This window comes from Ovis canadensis, chromosome 2 (genome assembly GCF_042477335.2).
Source record: "Ovis canadensis isolate MfBH-ARS-UI-01 breed Bighorn chromosome 2, ARS-UI_OviCan_v2, whole genome shotgun sequence".
Classification (NCBI taxonomy): domain Eukaryota; kingdom Metazoa; phylum Chordata; class Mammalia; order Artiodactyla; family Bovidae; genus Ovis; species Ovis canadensis.
The window spans coordinates 250,122,335-250,147,152 of record NC_091246.1 but is presented as its reverse complement, the minus strand read 5'-3'; the positions used below and the strand labels follow the sequence as shown (position 1 = coordinate 250,147,152).

Here is a 24,818-nt window from a genome sequence, read left to right as displayed (position 1 = left end):
TGATGCCTGCAAAGTAGGGATTCCGTCTTCTCTCGTTTCAGATGAGGAAATGGGTGCTCAGGAAGGTGCAGAGACAAGTCCCGGGTCACAGAGCCCAAAGGCGGCAGAGGAGGGACTGGAACTCAAGCCCAGCTGCCCCAGAGCCCTAACCGTCTGCCACCTTCTAGCCGGGACACCTCTGCAGGGTCGGCACCTGGGTGAAGAAGAGCCAAGGGGGTTTTTGATGCTGGACGGGGCCTGCTCACCGGCTGATGCCAAACCCCACGGGCCGGTCATACACTGGCTCACGTTCCACCCAGGCTGTGTGAGCCCTAAGTCTGTCCCTAGAACTCCAGGGGCAGAGGCTGCCTGTCAAGCTGCGATTCCGAGTCCCTGCTGCCTGCTCCCTTCACCCCAGATGCCTCAGAGCAAGGCTGCCACCTTCAAGCAGGGGACTCCCAAGGGCTGACATACCTCAGGTGCAACCAGCAGTTAAGGAGCTGGGAGGGCGGGCCTCCCCCGACTCCCCCAACTCCCCAGCGCTCTTTACACACAGAGTAATCATTAACCAGGGCAGAGCATCGCACCCCGCCACGGCCAGAAGCTCCAGGCCCCTTCCCACCTGAGGAATTCTGGGGCCGCTTTCCCAGCCACAGTACCGGGGTACTGAGGCTCCTGGGACAGGGCAGGGGTGACTGGGATAAGAAAGACCTAATCTGATGGCACTAGGGCAGGGGGCCCAGCAGGTGCCTGGGTGGCACTTAGGAGCATCTGGGGCCTCTTCACTCCGAGCCCCTCTTGTCCTGCTCCTTACTCCAAATCACGAAGATCCATCAGTGGAAAGCATTGGACGAGACAATGGACTTGGGGCTGGGAGCCCCTTCAAAGGGCAGGGAGAGGCTGAACAAAACCAAGCCCCAAAGTTTACCCAGGACGAAGTACCAGGGGCCGTCATGAAGGCAGAAAAAGAAAATTCACAAAATAATAGTTCCTGTCATACACCAACTGCCTGTTCTGGCTGGAGATGATTTATACGATGTCTAATCTTTACTAAAACCTGGCAAAGAGGGTTCTTACCATTCCCAGCTGATAGCTGAAGGCTAGAGAGGTTAAGTCACCAGCCTAGGGTCACAGAGCAACAAGGAAGGAACCAGGACAGGACTCAGGGCTGTGCTTCCTGCTCATGACAGTGTCTCAAAGCATAACTTGCAGAATTATTTTTTGGGGGGTAGGGGGCAAGGCTGGGGTGGGGGGTGCTCTTAGCACAGCATGTGGGATCTTAGTTCCCAGACCAAACTCATGCCCCCTGCAGTGGAAGCTAGGTGTCTTAACCACTGGACCGCCAGGGAAGTTCCTCACCTGCAGAATTAACTGACGGGGGCCACACAGGGCTTCCCAGTCCTATTCCTGGGTTGGGAAGATCCCTTGGAGAAGGGAAAGGCTACCCATTGCAGTATTCATGGGCTTCCTTGGTGGCTCAGATGGTAAAGAATCCGCCTGCAATGCAGGAGATCTGGGTTTGATCCCTGGGTTGGGAAGATTCCCCTGGAGGAGGATACGGCAACCCACCGTAGTACTGTTGACTTGAGAATCCCCATGGACAGAGGAGCCTGGCGGACTACAGTCCATGGGGTTGCAAAGAGTCAGACACGACGGAGCAACTAAGCACACAGCACAACAGGCCACGTAAAGGAGACTCTGAGTCCTGCTCAGAAACCCCAGGGGTGAGAGAGCAGGTGGGGGAGGTAGGCAGGGTGTTCCCCATATCTGGAGGTGCCAAGTAAAGGTGGCCCCTGGGGCTTCCAGCACCCGAAGCCTGTGGGGGCGGCGGGGTGGGGGGGGCCGCTCCTGCAGTACTGCAGGGTGGGGGGTGGGACCTGCACTCCCCCTCCCCCAGGAGGTCACTCAGAGAATTCCCTTCAACTACTCAGGTGAAACCTAGGTGAGGCCCCACAGGCTGGAAGCTTTGATCTTATCACACATTCCTGCCCCAGCCATCCCAGTCCTTGTCCCCTCCCCACCTCCTCCCACCCAGGAGGTGAGAAACCAGGCCGACTTAACCCTTTCCTCCCACTGTGTGCTGGTGCTTAGTCACTCAGTCGTGTCCGACTCTTTGCAACCTCATGGACTGCGTAGCCCTCCTGGCTCCTCTGTGCATGGGGATTCTCCAAGCAGGAATACCAGAGTGGGTTGCCATGCCCTCCTCCAGGGGATCTTCCCGACTCGGGGATCGAACCCAGGCCTCCTGCATTGCAGGCGGATTCTTTACCGGCTGAGCCACCGGGGAAGCCCTTTTCCTCCCACTGCTTCAAATCAAATCCAGGCTTGAGCTGATCTCTGCCTCCTTTCAGTTCCCCAGAAGAGTTGGGGTCGAGAAAACAGGACGGGAAGTGGAAAGCAGGAGGTTCAGCCCTACTCCTCTCACACAACCCCCCAGGACCGCAAAACTGAACCCCAGTGGCAGCTTCCATCTCTCCTGAAGCAAAATAACCAGGCACTTCCCTGGTGGTCCAGTGGCTAAGACACCATGCTCCTGGTGCAGGGGGCCTGGGTTCGATCCCTGGTCAGGAAACTAGATCCCACATGCTGCAAGTAAGAGTTTGCACACTGCAACTAAGAGATCCTGCGTGCTGCAACCAAGACCTGGCACAGCCAGATAAATAGACAAAAATAAATGAAACAATATAACCAGGCTCAGTATAAATAAGCCTGGCTGTTCCCCACATCCATAAGCTCAGCTGAGACTCATAGCAAAAGCAGCCTGCTCTCCTCTCTGCATCTTCTCCCCTGCCCTAGCCCGGAGGTGGGGGGTGGAGGGTGGGGGCTGTCTCCCCAGGACCCCTCTTTCCACAAACTACCTGGAGGAAAACAGACAATAAATAGAATAACAAATGGGGAAAGAGACAAAGTCACAAAGACCCCCGACGTCTCCTAGAGGTCGTGTGGCCCTAAACAGCTGTTCCTAAGCTCTTAGAAGACTCTGCCTTGAAAGCAGCCCCCTTTATTGGCTGACCCTCCCTTTATTGACTAATCTCCCTGATCAAACTAGAAGCTCCTTCCAACCATGCTTACTGGTCATACCTAAGACAAAGCTGGGCATACAGCTGGCACTCCATAAATGTTTGCTGAATGAGTGAATGAATGAATGAAAAGTCCCATGTTGCATCTGGGGAAATCAGGCTCAGAGAAGTTACACAACTCACCCTGGATCACACTGACAGGGCCAGGAGTATAGGAATCCTATGACTCCTAGTGGAGTGCTCACTGGCTAAACAGACATTGACAGGGTCCCTAGATCCTAGCTCAGCCACAGCTGAACTGATGTGGGCTGAGCACTGCAGGAGGGACCCCAGGTCCACAAGGGAGGACAGGAGAGGCATCAGGAAAGTCTAAGGGAGCAGGGAGCCTTCTCCATCTCCTAGGCCAGGGCCCGGCACGTGTGGGCAGGGAGTCAGTGAAGGGAGACAGAGATTGGTAAGATGCCAGGCTATACCACCAAGTCTTGAGGACAAGCTAACTGTTTCCTCCAAGAACTCAACTTCCCCTTTCTCTGAGTTGGCAAGTGGCCCAAAAGCAAGAAAGGAGCCCATTTTATAGGTAGGAAGAGTGAGATCCAGGGAAGAGGGTCAGTAGTTGGCTGGCAACCAAGTAGAAGACCAGGCCTTGACCTCTTGCCTCCTGACCTGACCAGTCACAGGCAGTGGACTGGAAGGCATGTCACCTCAGCTATCGTGGTGCCTTCCTTGCATTCTTTCCCAGCGTTAATGATTCCAACAGCAGGCCAGGGCCTTCCTGCTCACGCGTTGAACAACAATGTGAACCCAGGGACGATGGGGACAGCTTCTGGCCCCCTGCCCCGAACACTTTCCTCCTCCACGGGCCAAATCCTCCTTGCTCTTAAAGCGCCACTTCCTCCAGAAAGTCTTTCCAGAGAACTCATGCCAAATTGATTTATTCCCTGACAGTCCGCTATTGTCTAGACTGGAGTTGTGCTGGGTAATTATGACTCGTGAGCCCTACCTCTCCAACACGACCCAGAACTGCTGGAGAGTAGGGGCCACGATGCTAACCTCTTCCAGGAGGACCGGCAGAGCTGGCCTCCATGCCCACCTTCCTCTGCGCCGGGCTGTGTGATCTTGGGCAAGTCACTGCTCTCCTCTGAGCTTTTTCCCATCTGGGAAATGGAGGCATAATCCTAGCTGCACAGGAAAGCTGATAACGCAGACGGAACGCTAGCACAGTGTCTGCCGCACGTTCAGGCTTCAGGCAATGAATGGGTGAGTCAGTGAATGCGTGGATGAATCCTTGATTCCTCTGCTGCGCAAAGACGGTCAGACGACACAGTTTGGGACTTGTCTATAGATTCTGCTCCCAGCTGCGTCCCTAGAGACGTGGGCACAGGGTTGGCTCAGAGCAGCAAAAACCCACCGAACTCCAAACAGAGGGAAACCTACAGACCTCAAAAGGAGCTTGGGACCCAATCGAGAAGGATCCAGGTTCCAAAAGGTCTCAGTCCCCAGGAAAGTCAAACCCACCTCCTTGTGGAATGTCGTCACTAAACCGAGCTGGAGGCCCAGGGGCAAAAGGCACCCAAGACTGAGAATGGGAAGGAGCTGGTTAAGCCCACATGGTAGGTACGCTGCTTGCTGTACCCTCTGCCAAGGCCAGTCCGGTCCACCTCCTCCAGGCAGCCTGCCGTGACTATGCCAGCCCTCCCAGATCGTCCTCTCTCTCCCCAGAACAAGCCAGACCCACTCGGGAAGGGGCAACAAGTCTGGAGTCACACAACATAGGCTGTGTTCCCAGCTGGGCCATGTACCAAACAAATGACTTGGGCCAGCCATGCCCCTTCTCGGTGCCTCAACTTTCCCTTCTGCAAAATGGAGATAATAATGCTAACGTCAAAGAGACTGCTGCGAGGGGACTACGCTGGCAGTCCAGCGGGTGAGACTCCGCGCTCCCAACGCAGGGGGCCGGGGCTTGATCCCTGGTTGGGGAACTAGATCCTGCACGCTGCAACGAAGACACAGTGCAGCCAAATAAGCTTTAGGAAAAGATGAAAAACTGCTGTGAGGATGGGATTATATAGGATAATGTCCCAGATGGCCCAGGCTTGGCTAAGAGAGGGTGGCGACTTTAATTAGAAGGTGCGCTGGCTGATGACCTGGGTGACTGAGGTCCCTGGGGAGGGCACCCTGGAAGTCCCAGGGCACAGAGACTGGTCTGTCCTCAGGAAATCATCAGTCTCTTCCTCTGGCCGAAGGGTCACAGGATGGCAAACAGCAGCAGAGGAAGAAGAGCTGTTAAGTGACAAAGGCCACTGGGGCTGCGATTTATGGGGCCAGAATTTCAGAGCATCCCGCCCAGCAAGGGATTCAAGAAGAGATATGATCCCAGTTCCCAACTATTTGAAAACTGGAAATGCCAAACAAGGAGATGGATGAGTCAGCTGGGGTGAGAAAGGGAGGCCAAGACCTGGGGCGGTGGAGCGGGGGCAGGGAGGCAAGGCTGGCTCTTTGGGGGTGAGTTTGGGGAGGCGGGGGGGACAGAGAGGTGGGGGCAGGCACTCGGAGGTGGGCTGGGAAGGGGCCAGAGGCAGCTGGGAATTCCCAGCCCCACCCCAGGAGAGCATCTGTGGGGTCATCTTAGGCCACCTCTCAAGTCCTCCCCTCCCCGCCCCCTGCCCAGCCCTAGCCTGTCTCCCCACCCCCACAGCCTGGGATGGGGAAAAGATGCCAATGGTAAAAAATGAAACACCTGGACGTGCCCCCGCCCCCGACCCCCTCCAGTGTAGAAGGGTCAGGGCTCTACCCAGCAGCCCAAGGCTAAAGGCTCAGGGAGGTGGGGAGAGCTTCCCTTTAGTCCTGCTGTTTCCAAGAGGCCAGGGGAGCCAGATTGAAAGTTGTGCAACCCCAACCACCCCCGCAACAGAACTGCCACAGGATTCCCCAGGGCTCCCTGGGCAAGATCCTGCCCTCTCCAGTGGGTCTGGGCAGGGGTGGGGGTGGGGGTGGGAGATGGAGTCCCAGGGAGCCCCCCCTCCACCATTCCCGTTAAGATGCAGGAACATCCTTTCTGCACCCACGGGAGCCACTTGGCCACACCTCCTGACACTCAGAGCCCACCAACTGCACACATCTGTGACGGGGACAAGGAGTCCACAGGCTCCAGCCTTTCCCAGGCCACACCCTGGGGCGTGCCCCCCTCCTTCTCCCCTCCAGGAAGGAGCAATCAGGGTGAACTCTGTCCTGCAGCTGCAGCCTCAGTGGGGGAAGGGGGGGCCGGTGACCGATCAGATGCAGCTACATCTGGGGCTCACAGACTGGGAAGGACAGGCAGAGGGAGCAGGGATGATCCCTTAGCCTGGTCATTCATTCAACAAGCCCAGAGCAGGCCCTGGGTCAGGAGATGGCAGTAGCTGTGATCAGGAGGAGATGTGTCAGGCTGGGCACTGGGAACCCTGAGTCAAATAGCACTCCGGCTGTGCCCTCAGCAGGAACTGGGCTAATAAAACAGCCACCAACTGTCAAACTCTTGCACGTTCCAGGTAGGCATCTGCTTGGTCTCATATGCACCTGGGAAACAGACATCGTGATCCCTATTTCTGAGGCTCAGAAAGATGAAGGAACCTGCCCAAGGTCACACGGCCAGGTAGGGGAGAGCCAAGACTCGAAGGCAGGATGCCCTGAGCCCACACATTTCCCTTGACCATGTCGCCCAGAGAAAGGGGCTCTGAGTCCAGCAAGGGCACAGACAAAGGAGGATGGCCAGGTGGGCACTCTGGCTTGTCCTACACGTTTCAAGTCTCAGCTGAGAGCGGCAGCTAGGAAGAAGAGCCTTCCTGCGTCCAGGGACCAGGAGCAGCCCCTTCCCAAGCCTAGCAAGGAGCTTGGGTCTTCTTGGTCTGCTGGCTTCTTCATAAGTGTTCACCTACTACTATCCAGCAGCCTAACACCAGGCAAACTGCAGTGAGCAAAACTGAGTGCCTGCCATCATGGCGCTTCCATTCCAGGTGGGGAAGACCGTGAATTCTAACTAAACACATAAATATTCAAGCTGTGAACTTAGGCTGGAGGGTTCCCAAGGATCAGTGTCTGTAGCTTCATTCAGCAAGAACCCCACCCCTGCCCCTACAGGCCAATGCAAAGTTTCCAACTGGGAGCGGGGCAGGGAGATGCCCTGGCTGCGAGTCCAACACTGTCCCCACCCCCATGGTCCCCTCCATCTCCTGCCGGTCTCCGTCCTCCTCCCAAGCCTGCTCCTGAGGGAGTCCTCCCATCTCGGTTAATGGCAGCCCCATTTTTCCGATGCTCGAGCCAAAACTTACGGAGACATCCAAGGCCCCTCTTTCTGTCCCCTCCCCGCCCAAGCCCAGTCCATCAGCAAATCCTGTCAATCCTATTTTCAAAATACACTCAGGATTCTACAAGCTCCCATCACCAAAAGGCATCACTGAAGGGCTGGGTCGCGGCCTCCCTGCTTTTGACCTTGACGCCCCACACTGCCTTCACAGTGCGTGCAAAGTCGCTTCAGTCGTGGCCGACTCTTTGCAACCCTATGGACTGTAGCCCTCCAGGCTGCTCTGTCCACGGGATTCTCCAGGCAAGAATACTAGAGTGGGTTGCCATGCCTGCCTCCAAGGAATCTTCCCGACCCAGGGATCGAGCCTGTGTTTCTTATATCTCAGGAACCGGCAGGCACCACCTGGGAAGTTCCTCAGTGTTTCGTGCAGATACACCCAGCACACCTCCGGGCCTCTGTGATCACCACTCCCCCACCTTCCTCTAGATACCTTCGGAATCACAGCCTCATCTGCAGATCACTCTCTGTCCTCTTCCCTACTGTATTCTCTCTTCCAAACACATCCCCACCTGCCATATATAGTTAATTCTCTGTCTCACTGCACTTGCTACAATGCAAGTTACTCAAGGGGAGAGAACCAGACTCTTGTTCTTTGCTGTAGCCTCGGCAGGTACAGGGTCAGATACTTAGAAGATGCTCAATAGATATTTGTGCAATGAATTTTGAGTCTAACACTTAGGGATGTCAGGTTACAGAATGCTGAACTGCATACATCAGTGTCCATTCATTCATCAACATAGACTGCCAGACTCTGTGTGCCAGATATCCCCGAAAATCCAGTGCAACAGAGAAACGGGCGCCCTCCCCCGTGGCTCAGGGACAGGGCTCCAGCAGGTGGCCAGGAGCTGGTCCTCAAGACTTCTCACGATGTCAGAGGTCCCCTCGACCCGGGGTGACCTGGGGATCCCTGCAGCTCTGGCACAGGTGAGCATCAGGGAAAGGAGGGGAGGTGGGTTCTAGGGGCAGCTGCGACTCGAAGGCCCCACACGGCCTGGCCTCAAAGAGCTGCCTTGTTCCCAGGACTTTCATGACGGTGCCCCTGGCCCAGCCACCCCTAGCAGCCACTCGCCACTCCCTGCTCAAGGCCGCTATTGACATGGACCTGACGCCACCAGGCTGGGCAGCAAAGCTGGCGGCTCCCCGCGAAGTGAGTTCCACACATTCTTCTGGGTTTCAGTCAGCCAGCTCTGGGCGCTGGGGCGGCCAGCAAGCCCCAGCCAGGCCCTAGGAGCAGGAGGGGGCCACAAGGGCCCAAGACCGGGCTTAAGGCAACATTCCAGCAGGGCCGGGACCCTCAGCCCAACCTCCTGCTTCCTGGCGGGAGGGAGATGAGGGGAAGGCCAGGGAGGGCCCCGGGAGCAAAAGTAGTGGGTTCCGAAAGCAAGGGCGGTGGGCTTCGCAGATCCCTGGGAGGCTGCTAGGGGACGGGGACACATTCACCCCCTCTGCCTCCAGCCTGAGCCCTCGCGGCTGCGAGTGGGCTGGGGTGGGGGGCAACCGGCCAGCGCTGGGAGTCAGTTCTTCCCACATGCCCCCGGTGGTCGGAGGGTCCAGAACCCACATGCCTGGCCTCCAAGTGGCTTCTGAATCATCGCTCCAGATCTTTCCACATCTTGGGCGGCCCCTCACCCTCCCTCCCCTCCCAAGGCCAGGCAGCCCTGAGGCCTCTGCGGGCTCACCCAACACCGTCAGCCCCCCAGGGAACAGCCAGCGGAACCCAGTGAGAGCTCCACGCAGGGCGCTGAGCCATTCTCCCCCTCACTTTCCACACAGGGAAGGGCCCAGCCTGGTCCACTCAAGGCCTTAAGGCCACGGGCTTAATTCAACTATAGGGTCTCAGGGACTACTGGTGGGGAAATTAATTAAGAAACCTACGAACACACATGTAAGCCCACAAATGACTGTCCTAGAGTGAAGTCTTTCTCCCTCCCGCCAGGACAGGTGTCCCCAGGAGGCCCTGGGGACACTCCGGCACATCCATCCCGAGTGCTTCTGTCCCCAAGCCAGACCCCGTTCTTCCTTGCCCGAGGAAGCCCCCGCACCACCTAGGACCTGAGTCCTTTTATCCACATCAGTGATGACAGTTTTATCAACACCTACTGCCTGCCTGCCTGCTCCAAGCGAGCAAGGACGCAGGCAGGGCATATGGTTTCAAAGCCTGGCTCGTGGGGCCACGAGTAGAGTGTGTGTCCGTGGAGGAGCAAGTTACACAATCTCTCTCTCTGCCTCAATCTTCTCTGCTTAGAAAACGGGGGCTGTACTGGTAGCTCCAGCTTAATTCATTCAACAGATGTATTTACTGCGTATTTACTACCGGCCAGGCGTCAAGGATACAGCAGCAGTGAACAAAGGCACAGAAGGCTCCGCTCCTTTGAAGATTAACCCGGGGGAGTGGGGAAGGTAAACGGGTAGATAGATACACATCGGACAGTGACAAGGAGAAACAGAGCCGAGGAAGAGGGCAGGGTAGTCAGGGACTGGAAGGATGCAAGGCACCGGGCCACACAGATATCTGCAGGACAAGCACTCTAGGCAGAAGGAACAGCAGGTGCAAAGGCCCTGAGGTGGGAGTGTGTCTGGAACAGTCCAGACACAGAGACTGGTACGGTTAGAGGGAGTGAGCAAGGGCGAAGCGGGCAGAAGGAGAGAGTCGAGAGGCAGAGGCGAGGGGTGCGGGTGGGGGCCAGATTAAGTCAGGGGCTGGGTTCTGACGTGAGCAATGTGGGGAGTGTAGGGAGGTCCTGACTGAGGGGACTACACGCGATGATCTGTTGAGAAACTTCATGCCTGGCGGATGACAGAGGGCACGGACAAATGCGAACAGTATCTGTGATTTCGTCTGGCCTGCTAATAACCCCAGACCACCCTCCCCACCGCTGCAAACCCTAAACCCAGTCACCTCCTGCCACCTTCCTTCCATCTGTCTCCCGGGCCGGCCTCAGGCCCGCAGGTCCCAACTTGCCTGCCCTCAGCCTGTGAACAGGCCCAGGCTGAGCCAGCTGGGGGCCAGGACGCCCCAGACACCAGGAGCTCGGCCTGGGACGTGTGAGGTAGGGGGCGCCGTCCATCTCTGCCTCCCACACCAGCCTCCACCTCCCTCTGCAGACAGACGTGCTCTGGAAATCTCCAGGGCACACTCACAAGCCCCTCCTGGTGGCAGATCTGCAGCAAGTGGGGGGAGGACAGGGCGGCTGGTTTTGTCAAGGGGAGGGTTGAGGTAACTCAGGCCCTGAGGGCGGGGGAGGCTCCTCCAACCCAGCGGAGGCAGGAAACAGGTATCTCAGAGACTTCCCTCCTGAGCGCTGGAAAACACCACAATCACCCTCAAGAATCCTGTCTCTTGGCAGGGCTGGCCCCACGAAAGGAAAGGCTAAGGCCCCAGGAGGAAGGAAGGGGGTCAGCAGGCCAAGGCAGGCCCTGAGTCACCGGGGCCTGGCCCCCTCCCCCAGCAAGCCTCCCCCACTGCTCTGAACTGAAATTACTCCCACGCTTAATCACAGACCACTGCTTCCTCTGTCTCCTGCCCCCAGTGAGGTCCTGAGCTCCTTAAGGACCACCTCCCCCTCCCCCGTCCTACCCTCACCCACTCAGTAAGGGCTTGCAGACAAGAGCTGAAAGGCGCCGGGAGAGAACGGGCAGGAGACAAGGGGAAGCCCAAGGCTGCCTAGAGCACAGGGATAAGAACCTGCCGTTTACAACAGACTTCTTGCCCCCATTTAACAGATGTGGACACTGAGGCTCGGAGAAAAGAACTTGTCCCAGATCACACAGCTAGGAAGTGGCAGAGGTGAGATTCAAACTTGAGTCCATCATAAGACTCCAGAAACCAAGCTCTTTGAAGTCCTTCGACCCCCAGCCTTGGGTGGGACCATGAAGACTTCCGTGTGGCTGCCGAGGAGACTGTAATCTCACAGGATCAGAGAGCTGCCTGTTCATCGGTCTTGGTTCTGGGGAAGTACAGAGAGCGCCTGTTTTCGCTCACCCTTATAAACTCCCAGTTTATGGTGCACTGGTGCACAGGAGGTGCTTAGCCAGAATCTACAGAATGAATGAACCCTGAACCTGCTGTCATGGAATGTTTAAAGATGTTTCAATGTTTAAATGCTTAGAGAAGACGCAGTGAGCGAACGAGTGAATGAGGACTGGCTGCAATCCGTGAGTTTCTGTGAAAATTCCTCCCCCTCACAGCAAACAGCTCCTCCCCGCCCCCAGTCCCCGCCATCCCCACTCCTGTCACAGCAGAACCGCTGATCAGGGGGCAGAGTTGGGCAAGGGTCAGAAAAGGAACATTCCTTGTGCTAGGCTGGTGCCTCCTTTTTTGGAAAAGTAAAGGTCAGTGTTGGGAGGTGCAACCTCAGGTCAGGACTGGGGAGCCACTGGATGGGCCCTGATGGATGTTTGGGGGTGAGAGGCTGAGACAAAAAATTAAGGAAGATGCCCAGATGGGGATGGGGGAGGAGAAGTGCTGGGGGTGGGGTGGGGCAAGAGAGGTGAGGGGTCAGGTTTGGGGTGGGGGTTAACGAGTGACTCAGGAGGGCAGAGGTGAGAGGAAGCCAGCAAGGTGGGGACAGGGAGTCAGTCGGTGGATAAACACAGGCCAGCTTAGAGAAGTCCCTCTCTTGGCTCTGAAAACAGGGGACAGGGTTGGCTCGGGGACCACCTGAAAGAGGCTGGGTTGGCTCTGTGGGTTCACCACTCAGGCCCAGCTCCCCAGATGTGTCCTCAACCACCCCTGCCACCAGCTCCCTGCCCAATGACCCCGCCCTGCCCTTCTCAGGTTGACTGGGTCCTGAGAGCTGCTCTGGGACAAATGTACTCTCTCCCTTAGCTTGGGCCCATCCAAGCTCAGAACAGGGGAAGGGGCTGTAGGAGCAGGCCTCCCCCACACCTTGAAAATCTGGAAAGAAAGCTCGGGAGACAGATCCACGGACTGTCCACCACAAACTGGCCCAGCAACAAGCATTTCTGCACCTACTCCACCCAGTCCTGTACCCTGAGGCCCCGTATTTTGAGTTCCCCTTAGGCATGCTGGCTGCTCTCAGAGAGGATAACAGCTTGCTCAGAGGTCACACAGTTGCTCAGAGAAGAGCAGAGACTGATTCCAATCCCTGAGCTGTGGGACTCCAGGGCCTGTGGGTGTTCCGCTGAAGACTCAGTTGTGTCCAGACTGGTTCTTTACTTGTGCCTGCCTGGTGACCAGCTCCCCAAGGGGACGGACATCGTGGTAAGAAAAAAAAAAAGTTCCCGTGAGGATGGATAGAGTCCCCATCACCACTGACTGCCCCTGTTCCAAGTTGGCACAGAAAGGTGTGTCCTCGCCCAGCCAAGTTCCCACCCTGCTCCAAGTTCCTCAGCCTGCCCACCTCCCCCGCAAGGAATGGCAAGGCCGGGCCATGCCTACCGCGACTCCGAGACTCGGCAACGTGGCCGGGCGACCCACTGGACTCCCACGAGGGCCGGGCCAGCCCCCGGACCCTCGCGGAGTGCCCTGAGTGGCCCTTCGGGAGAGCGCCACGGAGGACGGTGGCGGTGGCCTGTGCCAATCCGGGGTCCCCGGCGGGCGCCGCCGTCCTGGGCCAGAGTCCCCAGCCGTGCAGCCTCGGCGCCCCCGCCAAGTTGGCGGGCGCGGCGAGCCGGGCCCGGGGCGCCTCCCGCCTCTCCGCCCCGCACACTCACCGCGAGCAGCAGTCCGTGCAGCAGCAGCAGCGTCAGCAGCAGCGCGCCCGCCGCCCGCCGCCCCATGGCCCGGCCCGCTCCGCTCGCTCAATAGCTCGCTCGGCGTCCGCCCGCAGCCGCCCGCTAGCCAGCCTGCCGAGACCTCCGGACGGCGCGGCCCGCTCCAGCCGCCCGAACCCCTCCCGCGGCAGCCCCGCCCCTGCGGCCGCCCCGCCCCGCCCCCGGGGAAAGGCCACGCCCCCTGGATGAGGCTCCGCCCCCGGGACAGGGGCCCGCGCCCCGGGACGAGGCTCCGCCCCCGGGACGAGGCCCCGCCCCGGACCGCCCCCGGGTTCAGGACTCCTCTCCCCTGCACGCCGCGCAGCCAAACCGAGCCTTTGTCTGGGCCCCCAGGCCCCCCCACTATTCCGAGCGGGCTGCAGCCCAGCCCGGCTCCCCGCCAAACCCGGCCTGGAGTCAGGGATCGGACCAGGGCCGGCGCCCTGCGCACGGGATCGCCCTCTCTCCACGTGCACACCTCTCTCCCACGCCGCCACCGACCCTGGGACCCCAAATCCGTCCGCTCTCGCCGTCTTTCACGCCCCGCAGACGTGACTCCGCGCACCTTCCAAAACTGCACGCGCTCACCCCAGCGCCCTTCTTACACAGGTCACACACGCTTGAGCCAGCGTGGCCTCCCGAGGTCACCTGCACACTCACAACTTCACGCACTAACGCACTGTCCGTGAACGCTTGCTCACGCTCACCTGCGTCACCCAACTTTCAGGTACTAACAGTCCTCACCCACTCAAAAGATCCTTCTCTCCCCTGAAAAGGCACACCTCTACAGGTGATGCATGGGACACAACTCACACTCTCAGTTGCTCACGTTCACAGTCATGTTTTCACACCCGCACAGACGTGAATCCCAGTATAGGAAGCTAAATGCCGTCTTCATGCTCGGGTTCCCCTCAAGGTCTCACAGTTCACATACAGACCAACATTTCTCACATGCTCAGCTCAGTTCAGTTCAGTCGCTCACTTGTGTCTGACTCTTTTGCGACCCCATGGACTGCAGCACGCCAGGCCTCCCTGTCCATCACCAACTCTTGGAGCTTGCTCAAACTCATGTCCTTCCAGTCAATGATGCCATCCAACCATCTCATCCTCTGTCGTCCCCTTCTCCCACCTTCAGTCTTTCCCAGCATCAGGGTCTTTTCAGTGAGTCAGTTCTCCGCATCAGATGGTGCACAGCACCTGCATTTTTTATGCTTTCTCACACACTAACCACAGTGCCTTATAGAGGACACTCTATATGAAACTGAGGTTCCCCTGACACACCATTTTCCTGTCACTCACAGATCAACTTTGATTCACAGAAATCCTAGCCCTGGTGCCAGAGACACACCGGCCCAGGCCCAGACACAAACAAACACTGCCAAAGCCCCAATCACAGATGCTTGGGACTGACGGCAGTCCCTGATGACACAGCCCCACAGACAGCACACACGGCCCTGACACCAGGCCTCCCCAGGCCGTGGGCTCCTCGGCCTGAAAATTTCCAGGGCAGCCCAGGCTGATGGGTGGAGAGAAAACTGGGATGTGTGAGTGTGTGTGTCACACAGGAAAATGTTTTGAGCAATGACAGAGGGAGGAGAAGAAACCTGAAGTTTCCATTGTTTCCTGTGAGAGTTGCTAGGCTCCAGAGACTCGTGGCTGGGTTTGCAGCCAGAATTGAGGTGAGTTGTGGACAGAAGGAAATGTCCAGCTCACTGGGTGGCACCAGGCCTGGCTCCGGAAGGCGTGTTCCCTGTGATAGGGGCCTGCAGACTTCCAGCCTTCCATCCAGGAGATGAAAAAACACTGGCATCCTGATTGGCACCTAGGGGGTTGAGAAAATATTGGCATTCTCACTGCCAACCTAGATAAATGCCTATCTCCAAAAGACTAGGTTCTGCTCCACCCTGTGGGACGTATCCAGGAAACCAGCTCAGAGCTGTAAGGAGCAGACAGGACATCCACAGTGGTCTGGCCAGCTCCCTGGCCCCAACCCAGATGCCAGACACAGCACTGAATAAAGTGTTTCTGGTCCAGATAGGAAGGTAGAGGTGGACAGAGGAGGGATCCCTGATCTTGGTGCTTGTGTGTGTGTGTTAGTCGCTCAGTCATGTCCGACTCTTTGCCACCCCATAGACTGTAGCCCGCCAGGCTCCTCTGTCCATGGAATTCTCCAGGCAAGAACACTAGAGTGGGTTGCCGTTTCCTTCTCCAGATCTTGGCGCTTGGTGAACCCCTAATCTGCTGAAGAGAAAAGGGAAGATACAGTCCCTGTCCTCAGGTTGTTCTCAGTCTGATGGAGAATCCTGTCTGTACTGCCTTGCTGTGCAGTCTTGAACAAATTTTTCAACCTTTCCATGACTCCAATCCATCGTTTGGGCAAGAAGAATAACGTTAAGACCTTGGGAGTCACAGTGCCGTTATGAGGATTCAAATGAATTAATATATATTTTTTTAAAAGGAACTGTTTCCTGTTACTTGCCTGGTGGTCCAGTGGCTAAGAATCTGCCTTCCAATGCAGGGGATGTGGGTTCCATCCCTGGTTGAGGAACAAGGATCCCCCATGCTTCAGGGCAACTAAACCTGTGAATCACAACTAGAGAGTCGGCACACTGCAGCAAAAAGATGGTCCCACACGACACAGTTAAGACCCCACGGCCACGCCTAAGGTCCAGGGCAGCCAAGTAAATAATAAAATTAAATACTTAGAAAAAAAAATCAGTTTGTGGCACATGGTAAGCCCTAAATAAGCAGTAACCATTTCTTTTACTGCTGTTTCTGAGCGAACTCCCAATCTGAAGAGGGAGACACGACTCTGCCCTCAGGGGGCTCCAGTCTGATGGAGGCGCGGTCCCTGGAGCCAGTGTTGCTCTCAGCCTGAAGGCCGGGTGTACCTCTGCCCCCAAGGACTTCTAAAGTCTGATGGGGGAGTCCAGCCTTGCACTTGGGAACTCCCTGTCTGATGAGGAAGGCTACAAAACTCCAATGACTTCAGAGCTGGCAGGTGGCCAGCCTCGGTGGCAGGATTTTTCCAAGGCCTTGCCTGGTCCGTGGAGGGTCAGCATCCGTGACAAATCCCATTTTGTGAGCTGCCTCAGTCTCTGTTCCCTACCTCGGGCCCTTTAAGTCCTAAAGCCTTGGCTTCTTGGGTGATTTGCTCATAAGCAAAGGAAAAGGAGAACAAGTAACTCTTTGTAGATGTGCAGTCAAGACTAAATCTCAGCTATAAGTCTTGCTTCCTAAAAGGCTGCGGAAAGAGATGGTAAAGCTGCCTAGACTGGCAGGAAGGGGGCTGACTACAGGGCAGGAAACATGGCCTGCCGAGAAAGTTCCAGGCTAACTCCACCTCCCGGAGGATTGGTCATCCCCCTATTTTTTCTGCATCCTCTCCTTCCCACTAAGGGATTTGGCCAGCTCTGCTTTATTTTTGCTGTCCTTGGTATCTTTAGTAAATGTTCTCAAGTTGCTTTGTCTACAGTCTGGCTATCTCCTCATATGGCTTTGAAGAAGAGCAAAGGCAAGGCCTTGCAGACGCCAGTTGAGCCGGGGAGGCACCTATAATCACACTGCGTATGTACTCACAACTCTGGGCCCTGGCCACACTCTCTGGGATGGAAACAGCTCAAGTCTCACAGAAAGTTCCTTAGATAAAGAAAGACTACCAGAATCTGGAGAGGTGAGAGCAGCCAAACAATTTGGCTTCTGAAAAACGGGAGTCTGATCTAGGATCTCTAATCTGATGGGGGAGTACAGACTTCGTGGTTCATCCGTCTGTCACTACAAAACCAACAGAACTCAGCTTCCCCTGGGTTCCTCTCCCACTCCAAATCTTTTCTATGCCTCAGAGCTTCTCACTCCTCCTGTATTCCTTTATTCATTCAGGGCTGCCGTGGACGGTGGGGCGGGTTGTTCACTGAACAAGTGTATGCAGCCAAGGGAGGCCTATTGCGGTGCTACATCTGCCCGGAGGGGGTACCTTTTGAGAGCATGACCACAGGCGCCATTTGGCCTAGTGGTGGTGCCTTCCATCCAGCAATGAAAGTAAACATCTACCACGCCCATGTGTTCCAACCCCTGTGTCAGAAGGCAGATGCCGGCAGGGTAAGGATGTGTACCTGGGTGAGAATGTGGAACTAGAAATTGGCGTGAAAGGGAGTGAGGATGGAAGAGAGGGGATAAGGAGACGATGTGTAGAAGAGGAAGAAGATGGGGGAGGACACGGTTCTAAGCAGGCAGCGAAAGATCATGGAGACAGAGGGACGCTTTGCAAGGTGGGAAGATGCAGTCCAGGCCAGCTCTCCAGCCGCTTGCCTCCCCCACTGTGGTCTTTGCACATGTCCTTCCTTCTCCTCCGTAAGTGTGACTCTCACCCAAAACCCACCCCCTTTCAACCTGCTGCTCTCTCTTTCTTTTTCTTTTAACTTTCTTTTAGGGTTCAGCTCAAACCTCATGTCACCATAGAAGCCTCCCCAACCTCCCAGAGTAGATTGCTCTGCTTTCCCACAACCTCCCTCCCCCATGCTTCTCCTTCTTAACATTATTGACAACTGCAATCACTTGGAAGACCGTCTAATATGAGGAACGAAGAGACAGACAAAAGGAAGGCAGAGAGCATGACTATCTGGTCTCCACCCTGTTCCCAACTGTATCCCCTGTGAAGAGCACAGTGCCTGGCTGAGCTGGTCCTTGAAAAGTTTCACCTGAATGAGAGAACAAGTTGGTTCAAGCATGGCACAAGGCATAAATTCCCCCCTTTCTGGTTGTGCTCAGGGCAAAGGTCAGCTCCCTTCACAGTCTGATCAGCCTTGAATCTCATTGAATTACAGTCCCAGGCTGTAGGCAAGTGAGTATATTTTATTACTGCCCTTTGCAGACAAGGAAACTGAGGCCCCAGGGACGGAGCAGCTTGCCTGTATCACACAGTCAGTACAGGATGGAGCCAGGATTTGTGTCTGTTTGACTCTAGAACCTGCATTCTGAACTGTTCCCATTTCTGCTTCCCACTGGGTTGTTCTCAGCTCTGCCCAGGCAGAAGTGTGAGGCTTCTGAAAATCACCTTGGGTTTGACCCCCTCTTTCTCCCTCCTATTATTTCCCCACCACCCTTCATCATTATCAATTGCTTTGTTTGCTAAGCTTCCACCTTGGGGCCCAGGTCCAGAGGAGGGTTCCCACGCTGTACCTCACGGATCACTGGCCCTCTGAGATGCTCTTTGGAAAGGGGGTTCCCTGGTCCAGAAGTTTGGGAACTCTGTTCTCTTTCCTGCACTGTGGCCACCCCAAGGGACCCAACACAGGAAGGTTTCTGAGCAGGCCTCCAGAAAGCCTCCTGTCCAACTCTGCTCAACTCAGCATTCCTCAACATTTTAGAATGGAACCCACGTGTTTTTTGGAAAAACCTTTCAACATCTCGCAAGACGGGTGTTTCTCAGAACACGTCTTGCAGATACTGCCCCAGAGTCTGGCTCCTGAACTGACCATAAATGGTCTCTGTAATTTGAATTTGTCCCTGGAGCCCCCACACCCCTCCAGCCAGGCTGGAATTCCTGTGGCCTCCATACACCCCCTCACATTCCTGCCCATGCACCCCTGCTTCAGCTCTAGATGTCTGTGCGGGGGCTGCAAGTTGGAACTCCATAAATGTTCATTTTTCTTCCTTTGTCACTACACATATGGGCGTTTTCACCCACTGTGATCGGCATATGCTAAAGATTTCCGGTCTTGCTTTTCTCTCTTAACATTTTCATTAAACACAGTTCGATGTGTCAGTCAAGACCAGGGCTACTTAAAAATGGCTCTGTGGACCGGTGCCAGTCCCCAAACTGTGTAATACCAGTCTGAGACAAGATAAGAAGCTTGCTCACAGTGTAAATCGACTATGTCAGTTAAGCACTTTGTTTAGCTCAGCTGACACTATTTTTTTTCTTGAAATACTTCGTCCGTTTTGGAAGCGGCACATAGATTTACAATCTGGTACAAGCTCTTCATTGCAGATGGTAATTGTTAGCAATCTGTGGGCCAGCGACTCTGAACTGACTTTGCACATAATATTTCTAATAATTATTTGACATCTTGTCTCATCACCACACCATCATTCATTAACCCTATCCTATCATGGGATATTTGGGCTGTCTCTAGTCTCTGTAGGGCTTCCCTGGTAGCTCAGATGGTAAAGAATCTGCCTGCAAAGCAGGAGACCTGGGTTCGATTCCTGGATCAGGAAGATCCCCTGGAGAAGGAAATGGCAACCCACTCCAGTATCCTTGCCTGGAGAATTTCATGGACAGAGGAGCCTGGTGGGCTGCTGCTCACAGGGTCACCAAGAGTCGGACATGACTAAGCGACTAACACACACACAAACACCAGGTCTCCGTGGCTCATAAAGCCTTGCTATAAGCAGATACGTACACGTCTGTGGGTTTACTTTCTGCAGTTCCTTCAGGAGCTTAGGGACCACAGGTCTGAGGCCAGAGAGGTGGGGTAACCTGTGCAGGGTCATGAGTGGCAGCGGCCGGCCTCCCACTCAGGCCTCCCGACCCTGGCCCCTTGCTCCCTCCTCTGGCCCACACTGCCCTTCCCACTGGGCAGATTTCCGTCTCTTTCATGCTTTTCTTTGCTGGGCTCTGTGCCCTCTGCAGCGTTCCCACATGTTGTCTTTAGGAGCTTGAGAGAAATCCTTTTGGAATGTCCTGTGCCTTCTCCCTGAGTTCCCGGCTTTGTTCAATTGTTCATGAGAAATTCCTGCCTTGTTGGGAGGGGCCCAGGAGGCTGTTAAAAGAGTTTGCCAAAAATGGTGGTACCAATTCGGGCAGAACACACATTGGAGGCTCTGCCTCTCCCCATATTTCAAGTTAAAAAAGGACCACGTGGATGCAACTGGTGGGGAGGGTGTTTGCCCACTCCTATTTCCTCTGTAGAGCAAGCGGCAGTCATGCTCAGACAGAAGAGATAGGGAGGGATAAAGTGGGCCTCAGGAATGAGGGGTGGGGTGGGCCAAGGCTTAGAGGGTTAGCTTCAGAGATGAGGAAAGATAAGGGTGGGATGAGGGTTAGGAGTAGGATGAGTGTGTCTCTCCAACACGCATCTCGGTAACACAATGCATTTATTTTCTAGAAGCATAGCATCATTCTAGCAGATGATCTGTTTGAAAAGGGCCACATTGGATTGTTTTAAATAAACAAAAGGAATTCTAATATCATGCAACTATACTCGGTGTTACCAAAGGAGGCAGGGACCAGTGGGTTAGGCAACTGAGACCGCAGGTGGGCTTTCAGGAAATTCCTCCCTTTACTGTTTCCTGGGAAGAGCGAGTTTCAGGTGAATGCTCCCCCGTTCAGAACATCAGTGCTGGGAACAGCCCAAACCTCAGGGGTTAAATACCATCTTTGCTTTGTCTAAATTTCTGCATACTCTGAAGGCTATGATTTCCCCCTCTTTCTCCTGGAATCTGTTCAATAAATACTAAGAAAGAAACTGTACTTTGGATGGAAAGGGCATTATGCTGAGGGGCTGAGCCCTGGGGTGGAATCCCAGCTCTGCTATTTACCAGTTGCTGGGGTTTGGGCATGTCACTTTCTCTCTCTGAGCCTTAGTTTCCCCCTCTGTCAAATGGGTACTAACCTAGGCTGGCAAGGAAGAGAGTTCTGTGAGTCTATGTTTTAGGTCTTGGCGCCATGTCTGACTACGGTGCGGGTGCTCAATGATAGTGACATACGTCTGTAGGTGTGAAGAACTTCCCTGGGCCACCCTCAGCCTCGGAGACACACGCTGCTCTGTACACAACCTGGGCAGCACAGCAGGCTCCTGCGTTGTTCTGCAACTGGTATGCGACTTCCTGTTTATATGGTTCCTACAGAGGCGTGGCTTGAACAGTGGACCTGGGGCACTCTCTGTGGCCTCTGCATGGCCGCACAGAGCAGAGGGCCTTCTCTAACTAAGAGCCTTGTTTTCTCTGGCCTTGGGCTGAGTGACTGCTGGGATAGAATCCTGAGTACTGAGTTTCTACCCTGGGTAACAGTAAGGCCAGCGCAGAGACCCTGTCCCTTTTGGGTACCACTCAATCCTGAACCTTCAAACTTGAACACCCACTATGTACCGTGCTCTGCACTGACATCTCTTGTTCACTGATCACCTGTTGTATACATTTGCAGAGCGCCTAGCTCTTGCAAGATGTTGTAATCCTGAAGATAATTACTGAGTTGGACACAAAATTAGTTTGGTTTCTTTCTGTAAGATGTTATGGAAAAAAACCTGAATGAATTTTTGTGGCCAACCTAATATTATTATTGAGTGCCTGCTTGGCACATAGTACTCTATAATGAAAATGTTGATCATTCTTTTAAGAGCCCCTGTGTTCTGTGATTATAGCCATCTTCATCATAATAATTTATACCTGAACACTCTATGCCTCAGCTTCCTCATCTATACAACAGGGGCAATTCTTCCTTGGAGGATCGATGAGATGATTGAGTTAATACACACAGAGCATTTGAAACGATGCCTGGAGTATATTGTAGAGCTTAATAAATGTTGGCTGTCATGATGAATATTATCAGTTATTGAACATTAATTATATGTTCAATAATGTATAAGTGTCCCTTATTATAAGGGACACTGTCATTATTCTGAAAGTAATAATAGTTAAGGTTTTCAGTTTCAGTTCAGTCTCTCAGTCGTGTCCGACTCTTTGTGATCCCATGGACGGCAGCATGCCAGGCCTCCCTGTCCATCACCAACTCCTGGAGCTTACTCAAACTCATGTCCATTGAGTCGGTGATGCCATCCAACCACCTCGTCCTCTGTCATCCCCTTCTCCTCCTGCCCTCAATCTTTCCCAGCATCAGGGTCTTTTCTAGAGAGTCAGTAGTACCTATAGTTAAGGGTACTGAACACCTATTGGGCATGAGGCCTTGTTCAGTTGCTCAGTCGTGTCTGACTCTTTGCCACCCCATGGACTGCTGCATGCCAGGCTTCCCTGTCCTTCACTATTTCCAAGAGTTTGCTCAAATTCACGTCCATTGAGTAGGTGATGCCATCCAACCATCTCATCCTCTGTCGTCCTCTTCTTCTCCTGCCCTCAATCTTTCCCAGCATCAGGGTCTTTTCCAATGCCTTTTCAATTACGAGGCCTTGTAATCCAGTATAATAACTGAGGCCCACTTGTGAGCCAGAACTGGGCTAGATACTGGAGACCCCCAAGAACAGTGTCCTGGGCAAAGGCGTTATAATCTGATAAGGTGAAATTGGACAGTGTTGAAGGCAAGCATCTCTGGGAGAATCAGAGGTGACTCTAAGGCAAATATGGGCAAGAAGGGGAAGTCTTTGAGTGGCCAGACACATCGTTTAGGTATCAGGACACCCGACCAATCTCTTGAGCTGGACCAAAATGGAACCCAGTGTGCTGCACTCCTGTGAATGTTCACCTGGGGAATGGGTTACTGGGGGCCTGAGAACCCACCAGACAAAGGCCAAAGTCTTCTTCCTGGGGCGAGAAGGGGTGCAAGAGCAGAGGAAAGAGCGGCTGCCCTGCTGAGCTTTGGAGCCCGGGAGGATCTTCCTGGTCCTCCAGAGATGGAACAAAAGTGGAGGTGAAGTCAGTGGGCTGGGGGTTCGGTGCCTCACTGCTTCCTCTGCCCTGGGGCCACTGTGTGAGTCTCATGGAGATTCACACTTGCCGCCTTCCCTGACTGGCCACAGGGCTCGGCCACAGCCAGCACCTCCTCTAAGAGCCATGGAACCTGGTCCATCTCTGGGTTCTGCATTATTTCAAGATTAGACCACTCCATATTCTGAGTTGCTTTTATTGGCCCTCAACTCCTACAAGAAGGGACTGGGACTGAAATTCAGAGCCACAAAGAAATGGGGCCTGAGCAGCCCCTGGGAAGCCTAGGAAGATGGTCAGGACTGAGGAAGCCTGAATTCTCGGGTGGAGGCACCCTCAATTCTCAGCTTGGGAAGCCCCAGGCCTGGCTTGGAACTAGAAGGAGAGACTCAGAAATATCTAAGTTTGAGGTCCCTTAAAAGACCGTCGGAACAACCCCACTCATGTTACAGAAGGGGAAACAGAAGCCTGGAGAGGGGAAGTGAGGTCCCCAAGGTCTCAGGGCAGGCGGGTGGCCAAGAGAGTTTGGAATCCAGTCTCTAGAGTCCTTTATGCAGGAAGATGGTGAATAACTGGGTGCCTTGTGGGGGCTGATTCTTCAGCACCCAAATCAATTGAGTCTCTGAAGGTTTAGAGCCCTCAGTGGCCCAGAGAACGTTTTCCCAGACAGCGCCACCAAGAAATTGGGGACTACCTTATTCTGACCCTTCCAGCCCTCACCTGGCCTGCACAGACCTCTCTCTGCAGAGTACCCCAGGAAGGGCCGTCCATTCACCTGCAACCACCCCTGGCTGACTGTCCCAGTGAGTCTCACATCCGCCATCAGGGTTTTCTCTACATCCACCCGGGACCCTGGTCGTTAAAACCTCGTCTTTAAAAGAACAAAAATAGAGGCTTCTCTGGCGGCCCAGTGGTTAAGACTCCATGCTTCCACGGCAAGGGGCACGGATGTTAGCCCTGGTCAGGGAACTAAGATTTCTCATCCCGCATGCCTCAGTCCCCCAAAAAAAAAAAAAAAAAGACACAAAAGAACAAAAATACAAAAAGCACTGAGAACAGCACCTGCCACGTGGTAAGTACTCTGCGAGGGCGTGCTACCAGCGTCATCCCGTCCTTGCTACGTCTACCTTTCTGCTCACGTGGAGCTGTGCTAAAACCATGACAATCCTGAAAGGCAAAGGATATGAATAGGGAGTCAGTAACAATCCTTTAAACAAACGAAGAATGTCAAGAGTGGCTGGGAATGAACAGCCTCAGCCGAGGCTGGGCAGCTTCCTAGCCTCACTTCAGGTGGTGCTTTCAGCATATGGATTAGAGGCCCCAAACTCAGACCTGCAGGCCTCGCTCATGCAGCCTGCAAGCGCTCTTGTTCAGCCTCCGGAACACTATATTTTTGTTTGCATTTTGTTTTGTGTTGGCGGTGCCACACGGCATATGGGATCTTAGTTCCCCAGTTAGGGATCGAATCTGCGCCCTCTGCAATGGAAGGGCGGAATCTTAACCGCTGGTGAAAGTCACTCAGTTGTGTCCGACTCTTTATGACCCCACAGACGATAGAGTCGATGGGATTCTCCAGGTCAGAATAACGGAGTGGGTAGGTGTTCCCTTCTCCAGGGGATCTTCCCAACCCAGGGATCGAACCCAGGTCTCCTGCATTGCAGGTGGATTCATTACCAGCTGAGCCACCAGGGAAGCCCAAGAATACTGGAGTGTCTCCAGGGGATCTTCCCGACCCAGGAATTGAACTGGGGTCTCCTGCCTTGCAGGCGAATTCTTTACCAACGGAGCTATCAGGGAAGCTCCTTAATCACTGGGCCACCAGGGAAATCCCAGCACCATGCTATTTTCAAATCTGTTGCTAATATATAGAAAACCAGATTCCTGGGTTCTCTTGAAAAGGCAACCACCTATTTGAGAGCTGGGTTTAGATGAGGTATCCCTCTCCCCCTAGCGTGAGTGGTCTCCACCACTGCCTACCACTCTCCCCCTTCACCCGTTCACCCTGACCTTCCCAACCTTGTAGGTCCTTAAGTGTATATCCTCTCCATCTAAATGGCTTCCCCCTACCCCAGTGGAGGCTTGGAAGGAGCATTTTGCTACAGACAATTTATTATCCGCAGCCGCGACCGGATGGACATGTGCCCTCTTCACAGTTGGTGTCGATG

At 54.6% G+C, this 24,818-nt stretch overlaps 1 protein-coding gene across 6 annotated transcripts in view; it reads right to left on the bottom strand.

Moving 5' to 3' along the window:
• Positions 1-13,218, bottom strand: part of HSPG2 (heparan sulfate proteoglycan 2) — a 110,842-nt gene extending 97,624 nt beyond the window's left edge. For all 6 annotated transcript variants that reach the window (XM_069575033.1, XM_069575034.1, XM_069575036.1 and 3 more), the window contains exon 1: positions 13,018-13,218. In XM_069575033.1, coding sequence (XP_069431134.1) covers positions 13,018-13,083 — 66 coding nt within the window. In that variant the 5' untranslated portion in view covers positions 13,084-13,218. The remainder of the gene's footprint in view (positions 1-13,017) is intronic.
• Between the last annotated feature and the right edge of the window lie 11,600 nt (positions 13,219-24,818).